The sequence below is a fragment of the Cydia fagiglandana genome, chromosome 21, assembly GCF_963556715.1.
Source record: "Cydia fagiglandana chromosome 21, ilCydFagi1.1, whole genome shotgun sequence".
Taxonomy (NCBI): Eukaryota; Metazoa; Arthropoda; class Insecta; order Lepidoptera; family Tortricidae; genus Cydia; species Cydia fagiglandana.
The window spans coordinates 5712790-5740076 of record NC_085952.1 but is presented as its reverse complement, the minus strand read 5'-3'; the positions used below and the strand labels follow the sequence as shown (position 1 = coordinate 5740076).

Genomic DNA, 27287 nt, shown 5'->3' with positions numbered 1-27287 from the left:
CTAAAATTTGTATAATTACTCATATTTGATATCTGTAAACTATCAAATAAAACACCAAAACCAATGTAAAACACTAACGAATGTAGACAAAAAATGAAATAGAAAAAGTGAATAGGCTATGTCTGTCTCTTTAAGTATTTACATAAAAGTAAACAAAATCTACCCTCAAATGGCTCCTTAAGCCAGTTGAGGGTAGATGAAAACATTACATGATCAAATAATGTACTTAGGTTAAAGTCAAGTCGTTCAGTGACTGATCCCGGCGATTTTGTATTTGTTTACTTTTATTTAAATACCTAAAGATACAGAATATAGGACCCGATTTTCATGCTGAAAGGCTGTTTTAGACGACGCAGGAACTCGTATGCGATTTCAGTTACATTGCGGACTGTTGGTTACGTCCTGGAATTCAACCGACCGATCAAAATCTGCAATGTAATGAAACTCGCATGCGTAACTAAAAAAGCATGCAAGTTCGCGCGCCGTCTAAATCAGCCCTTATTCTGAAATGAATGATAGCCTCACCTCTCGCCCCTGCAGGCATGACGACGGCATTCCTCTGATCTGGTCGCAAAAGGCTCTCGGCCTCCGCCCCTCCTTGGTACGACATCTCCATTGCCGCTATTCCAATATCATAACACGCACATCAGTAGTCTAATGATCTTGATAAGCGAGGTTATCTGAAACAATGTGAGTTTATAAGTGACATAATTTCTGAGAATTTTTGTAACCGCTTCTACTGCTGACTATATTTTTATTTTTAACGACCTGACGTAATACGCATGCTACTGTGCATATTATCTAAATACCTATGCGCATTATTTTATCTTATCTCTATTCCGTACAATTATGTTTTACATAGAGAACAATAGTGTTGCTCTAGTCACTTGACTTGGTTACATAACAATGACTTGTCTCCGTGGCCTGATAATAAATATAAAATAATTTTCAATCAAGTTGCAATACTGGTCATTGTCAATAATACCCGTAACCAATGGACAGCTTTCTGATCGAACCACACCAGGGTTGGCATTCGGCTCGGCAGTGTGTTGACGCTTTTAAAATTTGGACTGACATCGACATCAAACATATCGGGTTCTTGCGTCTAAGTCGGTTTTCAACGGTCGGGTAGTCTGTTCGGAAAGAGAAGTCATGAATGAATTGGGCCCCATACGTTTCACGACTCTTCTCTTTCCGCACAGACCATAACAAACAAATTTCAATAAGGTATTAAAAAGGTCACCACTTCGTCTGAATGTCAAGGTAGCTTTGATTGGGTGCCTTCAATTTAAATTCATCTGATGACAAGATGAGTAAGTACTAGGGGTCATCCATTAATTACATCACAAAAATTTCGATTCTTTTATACTTATGCAAAATAGAACCCTATCACTTTGAAACAAGGTTCAAAATAAATACCCTCTACCTTATAAAGGCTAAAAAGAATTTTAGATAATCTGGCTAATTATAAGTAAGTACCTAAATGAAATCATAGTCGGATGGAAATAGATACAGTAGTTTTTCTGGTAACAACGTAAAAATTATTTAAATTGTAACAATAAGTGGTTTAAAACATACCTATGTACTTACAGATAAGTTAAGTACCTACTTGACTTATCATCAGTAAACATTTATATTTTATAGATACATAATTACATAGTAAGCAAGACATCTTCTACATGTTTGTATGTAACATACAGAATATGTCAAGGTTTGTGATATTGTAAACCAAGATAAACAATACCTTGTATAATAGGTACCTATTACAACGTGTGATCTGTTGGAATAGATAATCAGCAGAATTCAGTATGTTTTGCATTGTAAACAATATGCATATGCAGAATGGTGTCATTAGTTGACTGCACAAAGTTTTGTACATATTGTATGTATACAGGGTGTCCCAAGACTGGGACATCAAGGGAAAGTACCTTAAATATCGTAGAAAGGATATTTTACTGAAAGAAGACATTATTTTAATTTAAAAAAACAATTTAAACTGCATTCATAGATTTTTAAATAATTACACGGTTGAACCGGGAATCGCACCCGCTACACAAGAAAATAAAAATTACCCTGTAGCTTTACTTTACTGATCGAAAGGCAAATAACAGTGTCAGAAATAAAAGGAAGACCATGAATTTTAACATTTTTAATTCAAAGTTAATCAATTAAAATGATCAAATGCTCAAAATTAGTCCTTCTGTTGAATACAAAGTCGCACTTTTTTATTATTTCGCTTAATTTCACATCAAATGTTAAAAATTATGGTCTTCCTTTTATTTCTGGCATTATTTTATCTAGCAAAAAATCCTAATGATGAAGCCTCGATCGGTATGATATGATAAAGCTACAGGGTAATTTTAGAGACTACATAAGTGTGTGCAGGTCATTTTGAACACCTCAGCTGCTTAGCTACTTCTGCTTCTGACGGTACCTCCTAATGGGTAGGTACCTACTCTTATTACAAAACAGTGTCAATTGTATTCACAACAGAGGGAGCTAAAAATGCATACTACTCATTCAATGACTCATTGACTCTGGGTTTGAATAAAAAACAAAAGCCAGTCACTTAACAATAACAATGTTGAACCAAGAAATCAATTATAGTTTTAAAAAAGGAATGTATAGTTTTGTTAAATAAAAGAATGTTGGAAAGTTAAATTAAGGACTTTTTTAAATAAATGGGAAGAATGTTTTGAAATGAAATTTAAATTCAATAGAGTTTTAATTTCACTTATTCATTGTGTAGGTATACTCGTAGTTACTGGCCTAAGTTGCCTAACCAATTTCAATTGTAGTTATACCTATTTGGTCTGTCTTGGAATGCAATAAAAGTACTTAAAAAACTACTTACATTAAAAATACACAATACTACAATAAGAAAGAAAGAAAAAACTAGTTAAGGTTGACTTCCGATTTCTAATAACGTTTTTGGTAAATAAGAAAAAGTAAACTTTCGTTGCGGGTCACTGACCAGCTATCAACGGCCCTTCACTTCGAATAGTTAACTAATGATACGGGTCGATGGTTACATTCCGAAATCAACTCCAATTATGATAAGACCGACGGAGAAGTGACCCCAAGATTTCATCCGGAACCTAACCAAGTAAAACCACATTTACATACTGGCCTAACCACCGCTTTAAACGGTCACTTTTTTTTCTAATAAAGAGCTTTCTACTCGTAAAAGGGTTCAAACTTTGACTTTATAATTCACAAAACAAATATAAAAATCCACTGCAATGCATCTCGAGCAAATAAACGTGCTCGGCGGGCATTTGGCGCGTGGTCGTTTCAATATACAAAAATGTAGAAGACAATTTCCCGTACTTACCAGATCATAGTCAAGGTACACTACTCGTTCAAATTTTCCGTCACAAATAATAAGTCAAATTATTTATAAAAGTTAACAGTCCATACTCAAAAATATTATAAATCTAAAGTACTATAAAGACACGTGCAGTGCAACACGACCGCATCGGCCCGCCTCGTTCATTGCACTTAAATTCGGGTTGCCAGCCTTCCTGTGTTGAAGTATTGAAGTCCTAATGATTTTTAAAACATTTTAGTTCAAATATTCGTGAAGCGCTAATGGTTACATCTTTTATTTGATATGTTTTGGATTTTAATTTACTTTATATAAAACAGTAAAAACTAAATTCTTATCACTTTTATTTGTCAACCCATTAACATTTTTTTTTCTACACTAGCAATCGTAACAATAATTTCTTGCAGTTTCCGTATTCTATTTTTAAAATTAAATACTATAAAAAAACGTATTTTTTTGCAGTGAATAAAAATAAAAGTGGATTTACTTGGTGTAAACTAAACAGCAAGTGTTATTTGAAACAAAATAACATCAATACACTATGGTTAATCCTAGTTTAGCATACGAGATTCTTTTGTATATAAATTCATTTTATTTTGGGCTCTTCTCAACATGTGAACTCGGCGCTCTCGTACTGAAGTCTTTCCTTATTAGTGGAAATTATAAAATTGTTGAAGAAGGATATATATTGATTGGAAGAGATTATGGTGTGCTCATTGGATTATTTATCGTGGAAGCAGCCAGATTGTTTCTCGGAAGGAAGGGTAGCCTTAGCGAGAAAGGTAAGCTATTAATACAAAATATCTTGTATCGATGGATCGCCTTCACATCTGCAATAAAATTCATTTATACCTGAGTAATTACTAATATTTAACTCTTTCTTTCATCCAGTAAATACCTGAAACCAATTTGCTTTCCATTGCTCAAATCTTGAAGAAAATATCTGTATAATGCAATTAAACAGATATAAAAGAATAAATTTTCTTTCTACAGATCCTCCAGTGATGTTTTCAGTGTTCCTCACTCTACCTTCTATTGGTGGGGTGCTATTTCTTCTACATTGGCAACAAGTAGTACTTCGGATTGAGTATATATGGTGTACCTTGATGCTGCTATTGCAGTTAGCCGAGTTTGTGTTTGCATGTATGTTTATAGTCACCATGTGTCGGGGCCCCTCTTACGACTGAGTAACTGATCAAACCATACCCTCTTGGCCCAAGGTCCTACCTATAGTACTTATTCAGTTCAATGAAATTTAAATCATATTCAATTGGAACAGAGTTGCTTTTGCTTTGTATCATTCAGTTTTTGAACAACGCAAAATTAACTCTATTTTCTACATTGTAGGTTCAAATTACTGTGACAAATTTTGCATTTTTCATTTGTGTGGCTGGGGCTTAGGAGGATATCACAGTACACAGGTATTGTAATTTAAAACAAATTGGATATATTTTACATACTAAACAACACTAAAACCAATTGTATGGAAAGTGTCTAGTTCTATCAGCAGTACTTAAGAAGAGTTTTTATGAGTAATTTATATGACCATCGAAATATTTGTTATAACTTGACTATAAATTGTCTTTTCTGTAGACTGTTTTTTTACCTGTGTAGTCTAAATACAAAGGGAAGTGCAAAAACATGGAAGTAGGTATATTTGACACAAAGCTGAGAAAGAACTTCCATAATATTTGCACCTAACATTTTTACCAAAATTTTTGGAATATTATTGTTATGTTAAATTAATATTTAAGTATGTTTTCATAAGAATCTATATCTCTAAAAATATTTATGAAATCTTTTAATGGTTTAGTGCAGCGGTCGGCAACCTTTTAGCAGCCAAGGGCCACATAGCAGTCAACGAAGTGGTCGCGGGCCACACTTTGTTAATATTTATGACTTTATCAGACATTGTCATTTGTCAATATTACATACAAAATAGCCAGGGTGGTTCGCGGGCCGCAAGTGGGAGGTTCGCCAATTATATTTAAAAAAAAATTTGTATTTCAGTTCACATAACTTTTTATGTACCTACTTACGCATGATGAAGATGAAAGAAATAGGAGATTCTACTTTTATCGCGAGTTTCTACATTAATATATGTAGATAAAGTAGTTTCTTCCTCTTGCCAATATCTCTCTAAAAATCACATAGTGTGTTTTAATGGTGTGCTATTTTAATATTATGCATTTGATGTAAAAAATATATTTATAGGAGTTTTTACTGTTAGTTCCTCAGAGTGTTACCTACCTTTTTATGCTCTATCTTCATGTTTTAATGAGTAATGTTAACTTTGTGCCACTAGATGTCGCCAATCCCTATTTTATTGGAGGTTTAGATGGGTATTTTATTTAACCCAGAGATAGGTAAATGTATACAGGGCTGGACTGAGGTCTGTAGATTGTCAAATATACCGTTAGGCAAGCCACATCAAATGTGACTTTCCATCAGAGAAGGGTCCTTATGCTTCATGTACAATAAGGACCTTTGTATCAGAATTTCAAATAAAAAGGACCTTAGGAAGTAATGCCCTTCTGCGATGGAAAACCACAAATATTGGCTTATTATAATCTTTGGAGACTTGTAGAATAAGATACATTCAGTCTTAAATCAGGGAGCTGGTGGGTTTAAAGTTATATTGTGGCTCTGCCACTGGTCTCTAGTCCAAATAATAAATGATGCATAGCCTGAATATGCAGCTTAGGCCTTCTGTGATCCAGCCCAAAAGTAACGGAAGTGATATTGTGGCCTTTTGGTAGAAATTATACACCTATGCAAGGAGTGTTATTTATCAAACCTTCCATTGTGTATTAGATTTTTATTGAACCAAAGATTTATCAAAATTGCCATCTACTTATAGATCTTATGTACTTAAGAAATTGTGTGTATTTATATAATCTAGTCACCTAGCACTTATATTGTATCAAATCTGAAATGAATATAGATACCTATTTATTATATAAATACATCTGGTTGTGTTTAGTTCCAGTATTACATTTTTCTGGTGTATTCAATGATGTATTTATGATATTTTTACAACCATTGATGTGAGATAAATTATGTATTTTAAATAAAGTAGCGCAAAATATTTACATACTTCTACAATTAAAACTATAATATATAATCATGCAGTGTGAAAAATAAAAATATACTGAAAGTTTATTCATTTTATTGAATAAACCCCTTGTAAATAATAATATTTATACAATGGTATAAAGATACCTAGTAAAGGAAGGGTTCTAACAAAATCAATCATGATTGTGGGAAATATGGATTATCATTAAGATGCTTGGTCTCCATAAAAAAATCTCCATAATGTCTACCTAATCATTTAGTGTGTACGCTGAAATTATTATAATTTTTCCATGTTCATTCAGTTTCAAACTTGCATGCGCTCATCGGTTCGTTTTCTGTATTCACTCTGTAAATATAATGGCACTCTTCCTTTAGCCATCTTATCCCTTTTATGAACCCTTAATTCGTGTCTCATCAATGCTTTTCTTGTGCCATACTTGCTTCCACACATTCTGCACCCAAAATCCTTAATCCCTTCATGATCTGATTTAAAATGTACATCCATATCACACTTAGTGTAAAAACCCCTTCCACATTCAGTACATTTGAAAGGCCTTTCTTTCCTATGTGTTAGTAGATGTCTGTTAAGGTTACTGCGAGTCAAGAACCTAAGCTGGCACTTGTCACAAGAAAATGGTTTGTCTCCAGTGTGTGTTCTCATGTGTATCCTGAGTGACTCAATAAATCTGCCTCTGTATGGACACACCTGGCATTGGAACGGTAAGTCAAAGCTGTGCAACTGTAGGTGTCTAATTAAATTGTCTTTTCTATACAGCTTGCCGCAAACTTCACATATCAAGTGTGATGCAGTTTGATGCCTGGCTAAATGTTTCTTATACAACTGAGTTGTTAGCAAACGATTACAAATAGAACATTGTATCCTTACATTCTTATGCTCCCTGGAACTTCTGTGTCTTGCATATTCTTCATTTGTTCTGAAACTCTTCTTACATAGCTTACAGTTATAGGATTTTACACATTGCAATTGAGATTCGTACTGATCATTATGAGTAATTTCATCTGTATTTGTCTCATGATCATTATCATCAATATCAGAAGGTGCTTCTGAGTTTTTTTCTAAACTTTTTATAAGGAATGTTTCACTTTCTTTTGCAGTTCTCCGAAAAAGGATGGCAGCATCAAGCAAGGCGTTACAAGCATCACACAAGTGCTGAGGATGATTATCTTCCTTATTGATTACAATGTCACCAAATAAACATATATCTTCGGAAATATCTCTAAAACTTTCATCGCCAAATATTGGTATCCTGCCTTTCTTTAAACATACCCTGCACATGAAAGTATCATCTGAAGTGTGGTTTGTAATTATTTGTGCATTATTTAGGTTTCCATTTGTAAGATTACGAAGTTTACGAGCTATACGTTTCTTTCTGAGTAACTTTAACATATAATAAGTAGCTGCCATTATAAGAGCTGTGATTAAGCGTCGAATTATCCAATAATTTACAATTTTTATGTTTTACGCTAATTTAATGTTATAGCCTATGTCAATATTCATTCATTTTATTTTAATACCGCCAGATCACAAACCCAGAAATCAATACAATACCCAACGTAGTGATTACTGATAATACTGATTATATTCTCTTTGTACCCAATCTGAGTAATCTGTCAGCTGTCATTCACGACATATTACAGATGTATTTTCTAGCTCGGAGACTTCGTAGCGAACTATAGTCTGTCGAACAACTTTGTCAGTAGAAAAAGCGCAAAATTCAAATATTCTATGTGAGGATAGAATAATCCTTTTCACCTACATTTTTTAATGATTGAAGACTATTTTTCTATGTGAAAACGGAGTGCCGGCAATCATTAATAAATACACATGTATCCATTTGTGTCATGAAACGCTTTTTTAACGCACGTTGTAAAAGCGCTCGTGCATATAAGGCCTATTGTCACCGGAATTTTCTGTTTAATCTGTATTACAAACAATCGTTGTAAAAAAAAGCAATGTCTTGTCTTGTCTTCTTTGCATTTTGCAATATTTGCAATCCTAGCTAGTGCATCATTGTGAATAAATAAATAAAATTCATTAAACCAGCCTAAATTATTCGTAGCTTCGAAGATATCACTTCTATTAATTGTAAATACAAAGAGATCAGGGAATAATGGTAACCGCCTATTACATCTCGAAATTATCTAAGAAGGCCGATAATCTCGCCATTGATGAATACTATCAATATTTACTAAAAAACTTCGTGTCCTTAAAAACAACAGATGATGTTCAAAATTGTTGCAGAGTGTGCTTAAAACCTAGCAGTGTCTCTATATATGATAACTATAATTCGTCAGATATATTAGAGGTATTCAAAAGTTGGATTGGAATTATTATTGAAGAAAACGATGACTATCCTCAAAGCTTATGCACGAAATGTTACATGTTTGTTAAAACGGCTATTTTGTTCAAAAAGAAAGCGCAGCAAACTGAGGCAGCTTTAAAACAATATCAATACTTTAAAGATGAAGCTAATTGCGAGAGTTCAGGTCTGAGTCAGAACTTTAATGATGATAGTAAGCCTGATGATGATGGTGAAACAACAGATCAGCTAGATGCTGATGGAGACACCTGGCCAACTGAGGAGCCAGCTATCAATGTTCCAGCCAAACCAGAAAAGAATGAGGAAAAAGTAAAACTTTCACCTAAAGTCACTTGCCGGATATGTGGAAAAATTGTAAACAGATCATACTACAGAGAACATCTCACAATGCATGACCCGAATCCCCATCAATGGGTCTGTGAGGTCTGCGGGAAATCCTTCCGCTTAAGATGTGCCTACCACAACCATAGCTTACGTCACAGGAATGATTTCCCTCACAAATGCCCCATTTGCCCTTACCGGGGCCGCTACAAGGAACTACTGAAAACTCATATGCGAACACACTCTGGAGACTACCGATACATGTGTACAGAATGCCCAGCAAGATTCCTTTTTAAAAGTAATCTAAACACACACACATTGAAACATAAAGAGCCTCAGTTTAAATGTGATTCTTGTAAAAGAGCTTTCCACTCCAAGCTATTTTTACAAAGGCATTACGAGGCAGATCACTTGGGTATACGTAACCATGTGTGTAACGTTTGTGGAAAGGCTTTCGGTTACCGCAACGCCATGATGAAGCATCAACGGCATGTCCATAAGAGGGAGAAGTCTATGTTTGGGAGAATGCCATCTTATTTAGCTGAAAATAAGCAGCAGCAACATAATGATAATCAACCTAATATGTAAAGAAAATCTTTAATAATAGACTTGTTTGTGATTGTAATAATAAATAAATCTTAAATTTTATAATACTAAAATTAACTGTATGTAATAAATAAATTTGCATATTATCTTTTATATGTTGTTTCTGTCTATCCTAACATGTGTATTCTTGTTAATTATGAAGGCAAATATTTTAGTTCATCTATCCTGATGTTTATACTGTTTATCGCCCAAGTGCACAGTTGCACACCAAGTCACGACCATACCATGTAGTACGAAGGGCTCACCGCGAACCACTCAGTTTGTTGGCTGGTGTAGTCTATTTGCATACGAAAGGCGCATAACGAAATTTCGATTTCCCGGGGGTATTCCCAAAGAGTAGTATTATGGTAGGCCCTCAGTATAGTAAATGACATGAGGTCAATGAGCTTTTGACAATCACGAACGCGTTCGGTAAAAAAAATATATCTATAAAATTTTGCGGTTATGCTGCTACTGAAAAGCAATAGTGGAACAAAAAATAACTTAGGAATAAGTTTTTATATATGCTTGAGTACTTGTCAGTTAGTGTCGACGATACTCTATATTTTTTATCGATTATTTAGCAAAATAAACAAATTCCTTCGAGGAATATATCTGAAGTTCTGAACGGATGTCAATTGACATGTTGTGTAGATACCTACTTGTCATATCCGTGTATACAAAAATCGATGTAAATTTTATTTGTATTATTTGTTATAGAACTAGTTACAAATGCAATAACATTATATCTTCATGACTATTAGACATACCTTGTAAATTATTGACCATGGTCTCGACTTACTACTTGGTGAAGCTCTTCCAAAAAGCCACTTACGAAAGACTAAAGCGCAACCTTGATGGTGTCGGAGAGAGCTCAACTTCGGGTACTTCTACCACTAATAATTCAGCAGGACACTCAAGGAATATCCTCGCCACTAAAACTTGCCGTGTGTGCTTGAAAGAAGTAGGTACTCGACCTATTTTCGGTGACGAATCGCATTCAGACATATCTGTAGCTATCCGTGTTTTTGGTGACATCGATGTTAAAGAAGAGGACGATTATCCTAAATATTTATGCGACGCATGCCACACTTTATTGGAAGCCGCTATCTTATTTAGAAAATCAGCAAAGCAGTCCCATCAACTACTGAGAAAACGTCATGTCAAACAAGAATTTCATCATGATACGCAAGACGGGGACCCTCAGGAAACCAAAGAAGAGAAACCTAGACATATCCGCCCTTCAATACTTACAAATTTCTTTTCTCTTATAGATAGTCCTGATAATTCAAACGATCCTAGTAAACGAAAGAAAACAAAAGTACAATGCCGAATATGCAGTAAAATAATAACAAAGGCTTACTATAAGGAACATTTTGCGCTCCACGACGCTACTATAGTCAAATACATGTGTGATGTCTGCGGTAAATCGTTTCGTCAGCGCTGTGCATACAAGAATCACTATTTCACTCATAGCACAGATTTCCCGTACAAATGTACAATGTGTCCGTATAGAGGACGGAACTCAGGCCTACTAAACACACACATGCGTACACACACTGGAGATTACAGATACATGTGTTCAGAATGCCCCGCTAGATTTCTGACAAAAAGCAACTTGAATAAGCATATGTTCAAACATAAGGAACCGATGTTCAAATGTGACACTTGTCATCGAGCTTTCCATTCTAAACTAATACTTGAAAGGCATTATGAGGCTGAACACCTAGGAATAAAGAATCACATATGTAATTTGTGCGGGAAGGCATTCGGTTATCGGAAAGCAATGATGCGTCATCAACTGGATGTGCATAAAAGGGAGAAAAAGGTAAATGGGAGGACTCCATCATATTTGGAAGCGGAGTTTAAGAAGCAGCAAGATGAAATCATGTAAATATGTAGCTTGTTTGAGCAATAGCTGAATGTGGTTGGTATTAGAAAAACCATGGATATCTATTATTTATTTATTTATTTAGAAATTTAAATGTGGCAACAAGGCCTATATTACAAATACCTTACAGACTAACATACATATGTATTTTATAAACTTAAAACTAAACACTAATTAGGCGACAAAACAGTGTGGCATTTTTCTGCTGTATACAGCAATTATAGCACAATTTTATGCCATCAGACATAAAAAGTTAAGACACAAAGTTTTGTATTAACAGAGCTTCATAAACATTAGTATTGGTAATATTGGTATGGCACCACCAACCAAGCATATCAAAGACAGGTGACAGAAAAAAATGTAAACCTGTTCTGTTGTTTATCCTACGATCTCTGTAGTTTTCAGATCACAATTTTTATACCTACTTGTATAGTTCATTTTAAATTAACAGTGTATTGAACTGTATGTTATAAAAAAAATTAAAGGGTGTGGTAAAACAATTCCTAAAGACTTATTATTTATTTATTAAAAATTAAAATAAAACCTTTCACTGAAGGACACAATAAAAGACTAACATTTGTATAAAATTAATTTTATTTATTACAACTTTTAATTACATTCTTCAACATTCTTCCTATCAGCTTTTAAATACAAAGGCAGTCTTCCTTTTCCATTTGTCAGTTTTTCTCTTTTATGGACCCTCAGCTGATGGCTCATCATAGCATTCCTGTAACCAAAAGCTTTTCCACAAATATTGCAGACGTGGTTCTTCACTCCCAAATGATCTGCCGTATAATGCCTTTCAAGTTCCGGCTTAGAATAAAAACCTTTCTTGCAAGTCTCACATTTGAAATCTACAGGGCCTTTGTGTCTTTGCACATGTTTGTTAAGGTTACTCTTCGTTAAAAAGCGTGCGGGGCACTCCATGCAGCGATGCTGATAATCCCTTGTATGCGTTTGCATGTGTGTCTTCAGTAATCCAGGATGCCGCCCTTTGTATGGGCAAAGTGAACATTTAAATGCTAATTCGTTGCCATGAATCAAACTATGGCGTTTGAATGCACTCGGCTGAATGAAAGATTTGCCGCATGCATCGCAAACATATTTTGACGAGTCATTATTGTGAATAGCCAAATGGAATTTGTAATAATGCTTTTCATAAGACTTATTGCAGACGGAACACTGAATTCGCTCAGATTCCTTCTTATCTTTATTATGTGTGTTCGTTATATGATAGTTGAAGTATGTTTTGTTGTATGTCTTATTACAAATAGGACAAGTTAGCTTGTCATCCTTACCGTCAGCCGAGTGAGCTTCAACATGACGGCTGTAATATGCTCTGCTAACGTTTTTGAAACAGACTTCACATTTAATCTTTTTGGAATTTCTGGCTTTTTTATGTTCTGCCGATTTTTTATGTTTAGAATACCCTTTAGCTGTCTTGAAAGGAATATCACAAGTTTTACAAGTATATTTTTGATCTAAAGACATATTGACATCATCAATTGGCTGGTCTTGGTTGACATTGTTTTCATCAGCATTAAATGAATCATTAAAAGCGCCTATTGCAGCTAAATCCTCAAAGATGTAAGAAGGTGTAACAACAATGTCTTCTTCAATATTATTTGAAGAGTTTTCAATCTCTATATCCACTTTGCTCTCTTCAATGTCTATTAACCCTTCAGATTTAACAGTATCTAAATTATTATGTGTAGTACTGTAATCTTGTTGATATTGCTGGCTTTTAAGTTGCAAATCACTTTGTTGTGCTGTCTTTCTGAAAAATACGGCTGCCTGCAGCAACTTTTCGCAAGACTCGCAAATGTATTTAGGAAGACTATCGTCACGTCGTATCTCAATACTTCCAAAGGTTTCAATGTCGTTAGAGATGTCCGGCGTGAGTTCGTCACCGAATATAGGTATATCAGCTGCATCTAGGCATACTCTGCATTTATTGTTCAAAACAAAGCGCTCATTATTCTCAGTTTGTTTAGTTTGATTGCACTCGACATATTCGCTGTTTTGAAGGCTTTCGTTGGGTTTCATGGTTAGAACTTTAAGCACTTGTTATGGGACACTTTGATTTAGTAGTAATATAACTTTCCATAAATAATTAACCGGCTTCATAAATTATCTTTTAGACGAAATGCAAGCTTCCGAGACGGGGGGAAATGTGACAAACAAATGACAATTCAATTTTGACAGATGCAACTGAACGTTGGGATTGTTCTGGGTACATTGAAAAACGCTTCACTTTTTTTTATGAAATTTCTGTTAGTTCAACGTTTTGTTTGTTGAAATCGATTGGTGCGGTGTGGCGCTCGTATCGATAGTGTAATAGGCGGCTATAAGTTAGAGTGGGAAAGGGTTATTTTGACCGCACCATGGTCGCGGGCGGTGCGGTAGTCTGTTATGGCTTTTAACGCTGTAACAGACGGGCGTACCGAACCGCAACCTTAGTCCGGTCCAAAACCAGAGGGCCTACCGGCCTACCGCGAAGCATAAAATTCAATGAAAGTTAGACCAAGCTAAATTGGCAGCGATTTTGACAGCCCTGTTATTTAAACGTCATAATTTCATAATACTTTGACGTTTAAAATAACACTTGCACAGTCTAGACCAAGTCTAGACAGGCTATCACAATTACTGCCAACTTAGCTTGGTCTAACTCTTATGTGCCTCTCCATCAGGCAAATAACGCAATTTAGATTTTCGGGATTATAAGTCAGACTGAAAAAGATGCTGGCGGTCCAGTACGCCCGTTTGTTACTATACATAAATGAAAAGATTATTACTTGAAGACCTATACCACAGAATAAATAATAGTACTACCGTACAGAAAGGAAGCTTCCTACAAAACCGAAGTTTGACAGCGGTTCAGGGTCGAATCATACTATCCCTTTCTAATATATGGCACTATCCCTTTCGGCTATTTAGGGTTGTCAAAATTTAAGTGATTATCTTATCTGTGGTCGTGCACGCAAAAGGAAGTCAAGTGGTGCCAACCCTAAAAATTGCTCGGAGCAATGCTGAGCCGAGCGGAGCCGAGTTAGGCCGAAGTCAGGAGCTTCGCACCCCTGCCTATACATACATGTATGCAATAAATAATAATGAAATAACTTTAAAGTAGCTAACACACTATCGCACCGCACCAAGGTCATTGTGGGACGCACCCATAAGTAAGAGGGAGAAAGGGATATCGCTTTCTCCCTTTTACTTATGGGTGCGTCCCACAATGACCTTGGTGCGGTGCGGTAGTGTGTTAGCTACTTAAGATTTGTTGACCCAATATCTGTTGTACCTACTCGGCATCTTAACACGTTCGCGGACGCTTTTTAGGTTTGTATATGACGCGTAATGCTATGCAAGGCGGATGCTATGCAATCCGCGTCAATATGAAGTATATTTTTTATACGCTATGTGACAACAAATGCTATACAATTCGGATGCATAAGCATCTCCGTCACATGACGTGGTCAAGATGTGATCTTATATGACATCGCATGTTATAGCATTCATTCATCGTACTCGATGGACTTAATGGCTGAGACTTCTGACTTCGTAGAGGCGAGATTTTTGCTCTAAAGACTCATTGCTGACCTCTTCAAACATTTTTCTACTTCTGTTTTGTTCCCCCATTTCTTATCATTGTAATATTATGTCCTTCTCATACATGCCCCATCCCAAGCACGTTCCTCATTCATTGGACCTAAAATTATGTGATACTACACATCATGCGTTGGAGACCGCATAATATGTCTGAAGAATCTAAATGCCCACTCATGGCATGTTGCAGAGAGCCGAGTGGAGCCGGTTGAGCTCTCATAAAAGAGAGAGGTTTTTTCTTCCAGCTGTCCAAGGTAGACGCAGCATTTACGCCACCACCACTTTCAAAATCGTCAATCTCTACCGCATTACACTTTTTGAGTTCCCTGTAAGTCACCGCCGCTTTAAGTTCTGGACGTAAACGGTCCACCACTTTTCCTGTCAAGCGATGATTCACCCAACTTCATATTAAAAAAAATAAAAATAAAAAATAAAAAATATTTTTATTGACAAAAACAAGTTACAGGCGTGTTGAAGTCCCTGACTTCTGAGCTAGGTAAAGACCTGTGTTACAGAAGTCAGTGTCCTCTCCCAGACAATAGAAACAGTATGAAGATTATCAAATCTTATTAACTGCGTCAAGCAGATCTTGTCAGTAGAAAAAGGCGGCAAATTTGAAATATGTAGGCGCGAAGGGAGATCGTCTCATAGAAAATTTGAATTTCGCGCCTTTTTCTACTGACAAGATTTGCTTGACCGTCTATAACTACTAAATTTTGTTTTTAATTTTATATTTAAAGAAATTAATTATATTTATTTATAGGCTTGTTTTGATACCAGAAAACAATGCCATTCTAGTAAGATTACATAGCAATTACATTATATTTTACATAGCAATTAATTACACACACACAATATATATATATATTTATTTATTTATTGTGTGTGTGTGTGTGTGTGTGTGTGTGTGTGTGTGTGTGTGTGTGTGTGTGTGTGTGTGTGTGTGTGTGTGTGTGTGTGTGTGTGTGTGTGTGTGTGTGTGTATGAGTATATTAATGTAGGATGCTTTCAGTTTGATCATAATCTAATGACAGCAACCAAGACTTAAGTTTTCTCTTACACTCATATTTAGTTAGGGGATAGATATTTAGAGTTTTGTTCATTTTATTATATATAAATATGCTCATAAAACCCTGTTGCCGTCTGGCAGTAGCCAGTCTGCATTTATATGGTGCACATACATTTGTCATTGTTCGCTTACTTGTAATTTTATTTTGATCATAGGGGGTAAGCTTATGCTGTTTTAACGTTAACAGTAATAAATATAGTTGTCTGACAGATAGCAATTGACATTGTTTATATAATAGAGTCGTTGGATATCTATATGGTCTACATGTCATGACCTTCAACAGGGATCTCTGAGCTCTTTCTAATTTTATCATATGGGTTTTACAAGCGCCACCCCATACAACATTGCAATAACCAATGACTGGCTGCGCCAAAGCAACATACACAGTTTTTAATAAATCTAGTTCAGATACAGATCTTAATTTCTTAAAAATATAAACTAGTTTTCTTATTCGTGTTGAGGTTAGTTCTAAATGTGGCTGCCAACTCAGTCTATCATCAAGCAGTACTCCTAGATACTTAATGCAATCAGATTTAGCAATGACAGTACAAGTACAATCAGTTCCTGTCTGAAAACTACATGTGTGAACCTTAAGTTCTCTATTTTGCATAAATGATTTATTTAAAGAAAATTGTAAATATGTGGTCTTACTTAAGTTTAGGGTAAGTAGATTTCTTTGTAACCAGCTACTGATTTTATGGAGTCCTATCTCAGCATTACTATACACTTCCTCCCATGTATCTCCATGGAAAATTATAGAGGTGTCATCAGCATAAGTGAAGATTTTACCTTTTGTAAGCGATAATTGACACAGGTCATTTATGTAAATCAGAAACAAACTGGGTCCCAGTATACTGCCCTGGGGCACACCATAAATGACAGGGGCATCCTTACTAACAGTGTTTCCTATTTTAACTTGTTGTGTACGATTGACCAGGAAGTCACTGAAAATCATGTGAGCCCTTTCCCTTATGCCAATACACTCCAGCTTGCGGATAAGCTGTGGAATCGAGACAGTGTCAAATGCCTTGGCAAGATCAAGGAAAACGCCCAGGCATTTTTTTTTTGCATCTAGTAGGGTAGTAACGTGATCTGTCAAAGCACTGACGGCGTCTTCCGTGCTCTTGCCTGGCCTGAATCCAAATTGACAATTTGCTAAAGTTTTGTGGTGTTCCAAGTATTTGACAAGTCGGTTATTTAGAGCTTTTTCAAGGATTTTTGACAATGATGACAAAACTGAGATTGGCCTGTAGTTAGCAACATTGTCTTTGCTTCCTCCTTTATGAACAGGTGTAATTAAGGATCTTTTAAGTGCCGCAGGGAAGACCCCCTGTTTAAAACACATTTTAATAAGTTTTGTGAGAGGATTAACAATTACATTTTTTGCAAGTTTAAGCAGTTTTGCTGGTATAAGATCCCAACCAGTAGCACAGTCAGTTTTAAGACTAAGTATTAAGGATTCTATTTCAGCTTCCTCCGGTGGCAATAAAACTATGGATTGTAAAGCTCTTGGCATTGCAACACTGTGTATAGTTAAATTTGCACTATTATTTGTTATTGCTTCAGCCAACTGTTGACCAATCTTAGAAAAGTAATCACTGACAAGTTCAATATCACCAGAAGCCTTGTTTCCTGAGCTAATTAATTCATGAGCTGAGCTTGGCAGTTTTTTGTAGTTAACTATTGATTGAATGGCCGTCCATGTTTCCTTATTTGACTTAGCACACTGCAACAACGTCCTATCATGTTCTTGTCTCAGTTTTCTTAGAAGAGAGTTACAATAATTACGATATCGCTTGTATGAAATGAGTAGAACTTCATTATTTGGATCATTTTGACTTTTTTTGTGAAGACGGTCTCTATGGCGAATGCACCGTAAAAGACCTGGCGTTAGCCAAGGTTTAAGTGTTCTCTTCCTACAAGGTACCGGGCAAGATTTAGAGTTAATTTTTATAGCCGTAGATAATGTGTCAACAAACTGAGCAAATGCTTGGTTAACATCGGCTGTACTTGTGATAAATGAGTAGTCAATATTATGAAGATATTCAACTGCATCTTGGTATTTAATTTTATTATAGAATTGAATATTTGTAGATTATATTCTTTTTCGGATGCATCTGCACCAAACATAAGGTGTGAAATATACAAGAATTATGCCACAATAGGTACTTGTCATAAACGTTCTTACCTTGTAAGAGGTGATCATTGGGCGCCAGCAGGCTTATAATTCACAATTATATCATCAAAACTATGACTAGTAACGTAATTACTTGAATGATAGGTATACACATTCATGCTTCACTTTTTCACATTCACCGTTATCAAAATTTGATTGTAGCACAATAAACCACAAGTAAACATGTTTGTTAATTAAAACACATTGAAAAACTTAAAGAAATTGTAAGAAAAACATTAATTATGATGTTATAAACAATCCGTAAAAATGGCTATCGCGCACGAAAATCACCCAAATTGCACGTGACTACTCCCAGACGCACCTGCCGGGCTACTAAGGGAGCTGCCATACAAAGACGAATGCTATAGCATCTGCGTCAGAGAAAGGGGGGCCCAATTGGAGACCTCACAGGATAATTTTTAACTTCGATAAAAGTATGTAAAATGGCAGTATGCAAACTTTGAATCTGGTGACTAGTAGAGGAAAAGTTGGTGAATAATATTATACTGTGGTAAAGCGGATTGATAAGCATTTCAATGCAGAAATTTAAAACGAATAACGGATGCTATAGCATGCGCGTCACCAGGAGTAGTGCAAAAACGGATGCTATGCAATCCGCGTCCGCGAACGTGTTAAGACATTTTTATTTCCCGCCTTTTTTAGTGGTTGCCCAAACTATACACGCTATAAAAAAAAACGAAGTTTGTCAAAGCAACTTTTATTTATATTTCATCATTATAAATAATTAAAATAAATAATAAAATGTCATTTTACAAATCAATTGTACATAAATCACAGGCGAATCTGTATTTGTGTTGTATCTGAAATACAACATGAATAAATTAAATATTTAATACAATAAACAATTCAACTTAAGATTAAGCTCGAAAACAAAAATGTAGAAGAAATTTATCAAAGTAATGTTCAATGTTACCTAATTATAAATGAACAAGTGTTATTAATATTTTGTCAAATTTTAAGAGGACAGAGAAAAAACACTTCGATACTCTATCTTATCTCTTTCGCTATAAAGGTGTCGATAAAAAGGCAGAAAAACTATAAAAAAGTGTTGATTACACATCACACGCACGTATTTTTTTATTGTGGCGACATTTTAACATTGTAATATTGCTATTGCTATTAGCAAATATCGTGCGGCGAAGATATGCTATATAGCCGCTATGGGGCCTATTCGGCTATGATGGTCGTAGTTTTCTACGTGACAGCGTTATAATGACAGAGTTCGACTCTTTCACACGCGCGTTGTTAAAAAGTGACATCTGCTTTGTCAAGCCGATAGCAGCGTCCATAATATGCCCTCTACACGGCAAGTCAACCTCTAATACAAAGCTATTACAAATCTACGGGCCTTAGAATAACTTAGCTATTAGGTACGTTTTGTGGTAACCAAACTGGCGCGATTGTGATCTTATTTAAAATTTTACTGTTAACCAATTTCCGTCAGTAGAAAAAAGCGGCAAATTTAAAAAAATGTAGGCGTGAAGGGTAAGCTTTGCACAGAAAATTTGAATTTCGCGCCTTTTACACTGACAAACTTGTTTGACCGGCTATATATTGCAAATCGCATGCGATTATTGGTGACGTTTGTGAGGGCCATTAAAGGCCACTTGCACCATTCATTAACTCGGAGCTAACCGGTTAAAACCCGGAGTTATCGTGGTTACCAGTACAATTTGACACTGGGTTCACGCTTAAACAGTTACCGAACTTGCAAAATAAGTGGGGCTAAGCGTCTTATCGACGCTTAAGAATCAATACTGTCTAAGTAACATTTTTGACGTTGTTTACCTTTTAATGCAGTTAGGTGCAGAAAAAAATAACGTGCCATTATAAATAGCATGCCATAATTGTCTAAATTTTAAATTATTTGTTACTTAGACAGTATTGATTCTTAATCGTCGTTATATTTTTTGTCTATGAAATAGTCCGATATATATATAATCGACAATTTCCACAAAAGCGTCAGTTTGGTTACCTAACCTATATATACTTCTACAGTTATAATACAACTTCAATTCGCTATAATAGGTACATTTGTTACATACATGTTACACGGAAACAATTTCAACATTATACACATTTAGAACATCGGTTATTGAATTGATACATTTTTAACAACATTATTACAGTAAATATGAAATCATATACATATATAGTTGGAGACTTCTGTGACACTTGAAATATAGCAAGAAAAGTCCAATAAATCTCAAGAATACTATAAATAAAAGCTATTACTGATGGGCACATAATAGTTGTATATTAATATATGTAACTCCTAAATGTGACGTACCGCGGGTAAAGTTATCTTATGGCGGTTGGCGCTTACGCCATTATTAACGCCGCTCCAATATTATTGCGGCGCCATGCGACGTAAGCGCCAATCGCCATAAGGTACCTTGTGCCATGAAACATCACAAATAATGAAAGGCATTAAAATTTGAGTGCGAGTATTTCATAATAGGAAGGATCACAATGATCACATGAGTGTTTAACCCTTTTTAGGCATAGTACGATTTATCGACCACATACGCGCCAATAGAATTTCAACCTTAGTAATTCGATTTAAGGCTCAAATTAGATTCGACTTTCCGAAAGTGACTTGTCTTCAAATTAATCAGCAAAGCTGGATTCATTTGAATATATTTGGATTTTTTGGAAAAACCGTAGATTGTCGGGGCCTGGAAAAGGGTTAATGCCTAATTATGTACTGTTACACACACTGTTTTATCTGCACACATTATAAGCCTTCTATGATGTGTTCAGGAACCGCATGTTACGACCATGTGTGTAAACCATAGAAGTAGCATCCTATAGAAGTAGTATACGCGTGCCTCCGTGAGGGACAAAACATACGCAATGCGACAATATTAAAAACACGTTTTAACATTCCTGACAACATACCAAAAACAATCTACGTAATTCGGTCGGGTTATTTGTTGCCCACCTTAAACCATACTAAATTTTTGGTGGGGAATAGAGATGGGTAGGGGTGAGTAAATACTGAGTATTTACTCGGTATTTACTCAAAGCACCCGATAAATACCCGTATTTACTCATTTAGGTGGGTAAAAACGATTGCTTATAAAATATTCAAAAAAAGAGATTTTAGAACAAAATTGTCTTTTATCGAAGAGTGCTAACGTGTATTAACAATATCTATAAAATAAAAAGCATAGAGAGGACGCTTAATTTTGACAAAAAAGGTAGTTATTAGTGAGAGGCAAATTTTGTTAACAATTTTGTTTTAAATAAGAAGGTATTTACTTTAAAAATATGAGTACTTATATTCTACCGATGTTCTAGATAAGTGCAAGTCGCGCAAAAGTGCGTGTTTACGCGGCACTTACGACCTTTTATTAAGGGTTTTTAAAGAAAACTCAAAAATGGCTCAACCGATGATGTTCAAAATATTGTTTTTTGTACTCTATTATACGGCTAATCTCTCGACATGTTTTCATATTTTTTCTGAACTTTGTTTCGTAAGTTATAGAAAGATAAACATTATTTTGGCCTTCCGAAAAAGTTTTTTTCCAAAAATATTCATTTTATCCAAAAATGTTCTTAGAAACATTCCAGTTATTTTTAAAGACCCATTTAATGATGTGCAACACGTTGGTGGTTTCTGAGATTTTTTTTTGTGACAATTAGTTACATGTATGGAGTGCCCCTTTTAAAAATACATTTCTTACAATTTTGAGTACTTAATTCAGTAGCGGCTTACAAAATACACCTATATTTCAAATTTATATGCCCCTTTCAGCACTCTAAATAGTTTATACCCACCAATTTGGGTATAAACGAGTAAATACGGGTATATTGAGTAAATACTGAGTATTTACTCGGTATTTACCCGTGAGTATTTACTCACTACCCATCTCTAGTGGGGAACAAACAAAAAGTGAGACTGTGACAAGGACAAGCAATAATACCGCTTTCTCTGCTACTCCTACTGAAAGTTCCATAAGTGTATCTCGTTCGGTCATTTGGCCCCTCCCCCATGTCCTCTCTATATTATTGTCCCTCTATGGTGTAAACAAACTTAACAATATATTGTCAATAAAATTAAGAAATTATTCAATCGGGTCACATATGTTTCACAGAAATCTCCAACCATTAAAAAATAAGAGCTAACTTAAATTCGTTTGCATGATTATTGCTTTAAACTGGCACAAGACGGAAACAATTCATTATAGAGGAAGCATTCGTTATAAATATTATGCTAAATATTTAGCCTAAAGCGATCTTCACGTTGGATGCGGATCACGTCGCTCCGGTGTGCGAGCGGGACACCCATATATCCGTGCATAGCGCCGTCTCGCTCACACACCGGAGCGTGCGGATTCTCATCAGTGTGACAGCCGCGTAAATTGCGCTAAATAATTGGTGCATTGCTTTTAGTCTAAAAGTGGTAACAGACTATCGCACCGCACCGCGACCTTGGTGCGTCGCACCCATAAGTGAGAGCGAGGAAGAGATATCTGTTTCTGGCTCACACTTATGGCTGCGACGCATCAAGTTAGCGGTGCGGTGCGATAGTGTGTTACTACTTTAAAAGAAGTTAGGGTGCGTTCGGCTGCTGTTAGACGTAATTTCTCCAACTGTGGCATAAAGGAAAATTATGTATTTATAAATGGAAATACCGTATATCTGTATTCATAGTACAGATAAACAATTTTTAATTTCTAGAACCGTATTTTTTTTTCAAAAAACTGTCAGTTTTCTCATTCTAGTTCTGACAACACTGTTTAGTGCTTCCGCATTACTAGAACGCACCCGTACAGCTTAGTTAAATTACGTATTTTTGTTACATAATGTACAAAAATGCATTGACCTCTATTCTGATTACATTTTGTGAAATCTGATCAACTTTATAATTTTATAGTTGACTCAAGGCGGAAAGTGCTTAAACGTCGAATCAAGAAAATCTAGATTATTTATAACAAAAAATATGTTAGAGGTCAACACACGATAGACATCAAGATAACATTTATTGGAAAATAGGACGCGATTTTTAGGACACACAGAAAACTTTGAACAAGTTAGAGAACTCTAAATACCTATATACAGGGTGGAAAGATAAGTCGGGCCCTGGAGGGAAACTACCTTAAATCCTTAAGCTGGCTTATTTTAGTTAAAGGAGACATTCCTTTATTTTTAAAAAGAAACAAAACTGCATTCAAAGTATTTTTCTCTTTTTCTACAACTTGGCTTTTCTAAAAAAATCTTAAGTACTAAATATTAAATTTTATGGATATTTTGTACGACAGACTAGTGTGAGACCTAATGTTTCTTGGAGAAATGTTATCATTAACATTAACTGTATCGACTAGTAGTAGAATAAAATTGCGAGTTTTTATTTTTTGGAATTTTAGTCGGTTCGAGTCCCGGGCGAGGCAAGCGAGTTTTAGAAAATCTTTGAATGCACTTTTGTTTCTTTTTAAAAATAAAGGAATGTCTCCTTAAAGTAAAATGAGCCAGCTTAAGGATTTAAGGTAGTTTCCCTCGAGGGCCCGACTTATCTTTCCACCCTGTATAACTAACTTACATGGTATAAGTACTCAATTTTACAATTGACTTGCGATTAAAATGCTAAATTAGCTAAAGTATATTTAGAGTTAGACCAAGAAAAGTCTGCAGCGATTTTGATAGCCCACGCAGTGGAAGTGTTATTTATACGTCATATTTTCATAGAGATTTGATGTTTAAAATAACACTTGCACTGCGTGGGCTATCAAAATCGCTGCAGACTTTTCTAGGTTTTACTCAATCAGATGATTTTCTTAGAATAAGAGCCTCTGAAACTGGCATTTTTTTATAAATTTCGAAATAGGGCTTCAAGTATACATGTTTTTAATTGCTTTTTAGCTAAAAATGGTTTAATTTGTCTATGACTGGTAGTTAAGAATGAGTATTAAAGTTTACACTGACGAAGTAAAATAGGCTATGTCAGTGAAAGTATGAGTTGCATAAACATTTGCCACACAGAGCCCTTTGCAAAGATTTGAACAGTACAAAGTGAAGAGTGTCATACTCATTATTGAGACACAGACAAAACATCCTCCAGACAGAGCATAGTCGCACTACCCCCTCTGCCACGCATACGGTAATTTTACTCCACGTTCGAGTCGAAAGTGTCTTTGTGTGACGTCCGTGTCTTTGAACGGACCCATCACGGCACGGGACTTCGCTCACCTCGTCCCGCGCACCCCCGCATTTTTGGCATCATCGGTTGCATGAAATAATTGTTCTAAACTCGGTCTAGAGGGTATATGATGAGTAATTAAGATAAGGAAAATAAATTATCAATTCAGTTATAACGTCAGTACCAGGGATGTTGCGAATATTCGCTACCGCGGAAGTGCCGCATTATTTCCAACATCCGCATCCGCATAAAATCGATGCGGAGCTTGATGCGGATGCAGATGTGGATGTGAAATATAGCAGGATATATTAAAGTATCATTCTATGGAACTTGCTAACTATGTAAACAAACCGCCATATTGAAATTGTCTCTGAATGATGAATTTACTAGTGACTTTTGTCAGGGGTGCGAAACTCCTGACTTCGGTCAAACTCGACTCCATTCGGCTCAGCATTGCTCCTAGCAATTATTAGGGTTGGCACCACTTGACTTCCTTTTCCGACCACAGATAAGATAATCACTTGATTTTTGACAACCCTAAATAGCCGAAAGGGATAGTGCCATATATTAGAAAGGGACAGCATGATTCGACCCAGGCCGCGTAGCCAAGATGCCAATCGCTCACGCTCCGTAGCGATCGAAAAGCAACTGTCACTGTCACGCACTAATATGGAAGAGTGATAGAGAGACATAATGCTTTTCGTTGTCGAAGCGATAGCGATTGTAACCTTGGCTAGGCCGGCTGAACCGCCGTCAAACTTCGGTTTTGTAGGAAGTTTCCTTTCTGTACGGTAGTACTATTAATTATTCAGTGGTTTTGTTTACATAGTTAGCAAGTTCCATAGAATGACACTTTAAGATTAAAATGATTAATACTGTTAAGTTGAAATGTGAGGTAATTACTAATACATACAATAGATTTAGAGCTAACTTCTCAATCAGCAGCTAAATACTGTTAACGTGTGTGTAACACTGTGTGTGTGTTGTGTGTTTGTCTGTTACTGTGTGTTGTGTTGTGTTGAGTAGGTATTTAAAATTTAACTCATGTCTAAAAAAGGTTATACATATTAAGAAAACTGTGACAGAGGAAAAGGAATGTTTTTAAATCTAAGCCTAATCACACGTCTATAATCTATGTGTAAGAATTATCTATGGTAAAGTCTCACTTTTGTCATAAAATTGCTGCAGTTCTATAAGAAATAATACTTTGCTACTATCTAAAATAATTTTAACATGTATTTTTTTAATCAAGCATATTCAATTATTAAAAATATTACTCGTAAGCAATACTACGACTCAATTTTAATAACAATACTTGCGCGAGAACGGGTCACTCACGTATTAAAATACGTGAAAATTACAGGTGCAAATTAACTAAATGGTCGCGCTCGCATACTAAACTAGTGGGGTCACTTACAGCGACGTTGTCGTATCGTTGGGTAACTCGCAGCGCGACGTTATGGTATAAACGTGGGGTCACACAGCGCCGCTGTGGCAAAACCGTCGGGTAACTCACAGCGACGTTGTGATATTGTTAGGTAACTCACAGCGCGAAGTTATCTTATAAACGTGTGGTCACACGGCGCCGCTGTGGCATAAACATCGAGTCACTCACAGCGACGTTGTGATATCGTTAGGTAACTCATGGCGCGACGTTGTGGTATAAACGTGGAGTCACCCACGGTGCCTTTGTGATATAAAGGTCGGGTCACTCACAGCGATGTTGTGGTTTCGTTAGGTAACTCACAGCGCAACGAGACGAGTGTTGCAATCTCGCCATTTTTCTTGCAGTTTTCTGTGTTCCTCGTACTGCTGATCGGTTATATGCTTCACCGCGGTACCTGGGCCCTGTTGACAATATTATAAATTTCAATTGTGTTTATACACGTTTGAAGTTAAAATACGAGTACATGCCAATTTTTTATTGCCTAGGTGCTTTTAATTTGTGTTGTGAACCACAGTCTTATGCAAAGTTAGGGAGATATTAGGCTCATAAAGTAGCGCTAGATAATAACAGTAGTTACAAAATCAGTAGCCAAGGTAGTTGGCGCTGTTTTGTGATGTCTGATTCGTCATACATTAACGCTTGGAAAACTGAATACGGTGCCGTACAGACCCATCAACTTTAACTGCCAAATTTGCCTATTTTGCAATACTTTGTAATAGACATGTGTAAGTAATGCTCGTAATATCACAAATGAGATATCTCTCGAACACGTAATATGGCATTACGTATCTCTCCGCGAAATCAACCAGTACTTCAAACATCACGCATCACGCGAGCTGCACCGAGCGCGCGAGCGCCAACGACCGGCCGAAGCGCGCGAAATGGATTCAATTCCAAATACATTGACTTGCTGATATGAACGGTCAGTTCAAGTCTACGCACGGAGCGCGTAATGTGTAATGTCACTTGTGATAGTGTCATGTTTGTTCGCCATGCCATGCCATCATTGCTTTGTTATCTCGCTCGCACTCGCACTCAGTGCTCGCTCGCTCTCGCTCTGCGATGCTTTCGGCTATCTTCGGAACCATTCGGATAGGTCCGCTCGGCCGATCGCCGCGGTTTAAGTTGTCACTCACTAATATTTTTAAGAATATGATTTTCTGCAATAGATTTAAAACTCTAATGCGTCCGCGTAGAGCTTAAAATGTTTTCTTATAATAGAAGAAGGACGCGGTCAAATGGAGTAATTTATTTGCGATTTTGAATTTGACGAAAACCGTTTAT

The 27287-nt window shown here is 36.0% G+C and overlaps 8 protein-coding genes across 8 annotated transcripts in view; 4 read left to right on the top strand and 4 right to left on the bottom strand.

Moving 5' to 3' along the window:
- LOC134675271 (equilibrative nucleoside transporter 1) overlaps nucleotides 1–638 on the bottom strand; it is a 50130-nt gene extending 49492 nt beyond the window's left edge. Inside the window, exon 1 of the mRNA XM_063533491.1 lies at nucleotides 526–638. Within this exon, the coding sequence (XP_063389561.1) occupies nucleotides 526–616 (91 nt within the window). The 5' untranslated portion in view covers nucleotides 617–638. The remainder of the gene's footprint in view (nucleotides 1–525) is intronic.
- The window catches only part of LOC134675243 (transmembrane protein 216-like), a 489019-nt gene that overhangs the window by 407786 nt on the left and 53946 nt on the right, over nucleotides 1–27287 (top strand). The gene's annotated exons all lie outside the window — the stretch shown is intronic.
- On the top strand, nucleotides 3757–6485 carry LOC134675313 (uncharacterized). Its single transcript, XM_063533518.1, has 2 exons — nucleotides 3757–4110; nucleotides 4322–6485. Exons 1-2 carry the CDS (start codon nucleotides 3870–3872, stop codon nucleotides 4513–4515), a joined length of 435 nt encoding a protein of 144 aa, XP_063389588.1. The 5' UTR covers nucleotides 3757–3869; the 3' UTR covers nucleotides 4516–6485.
- On the bottom strand, nucleotides 6575–8003 carry LOC134675311 (gastrula zinc finger protein XlCGF17.1-like). Its single transcript, XM_063533517.1, has one exon. It carries the CDS (start codon nucleotides 7827–7829, stop codon nucleotides 6708–6710), a length of 1122 nt encoding a protein of 373 aa, XP_063389587.1. The 5' UTR covers nucleotides 7830–8003; the 3' UTR covers nucleotides 6575–6707.
- Nucleotides 8393–9763, top strand: LOC134675009 (zinc finger protein 43-like). The gene has a single exon (XM_063533157.1). The coding sequence runs from the start codon at nucleotides 8536–8538 to the stop codon at nucleotides 9652–9654; it is 1119 nt and encodes a 372-aa protein (XP_063389227.1). The 5' UTR covers nucleotides 8393–8535; the 3' UTR covers nucleotides 9655–9763.
- Nucleotides 10316–12029, top strand: LOC134675124 (zinc finger protein 674-like). The gene has a single exon (XM_063533282.1). The coding sequence runs from the start codon at nucleotides 10439–10441 to the stop codon at nucleotides 11543–11545; it is 1107 nt and encodes a 368-aa protein (XP_063389352.1). The 5' UTR covers nucleotides 10316–10438; the 3' UTR covers nucleotides 11546–12029.
- LOC134675123 (zinc finger protein 714-like) lies at nucleotides 12119–13701 on the bottom strand. Its single transcript, XM_063533281.1, has one exon. It carries the CDS (start codon nucleotides 13586–13588, stop codon nucleotides 12152–12154), a length of 1437 nt encoding a protein of 478 aa, XP_063389351.1. The 5' UTR covers nucleotides 13589–13701; the 3' UTR covers nucleotides 12119–12151.
- LOC134675254 (phosphatidylinositide phosphatase SAC2) overlaps nucleotides 23929–27287 on the bottom strand; it is a 41132-nt gene continuing 37773 nt past the window's right edge. The window contains exon 18 of the mRNA XM_063533473.1: nucleotides 23929–26404. Within this exon, the coding sequence (XP_063389543.1) occupies nucleotides 26300–26404 (105 nt within the window). The 3' untranslated portion in view covers nucleotides 23929–26299. The remainder of the gene's footprint in view (nucleotides 26405–27287) is intronic.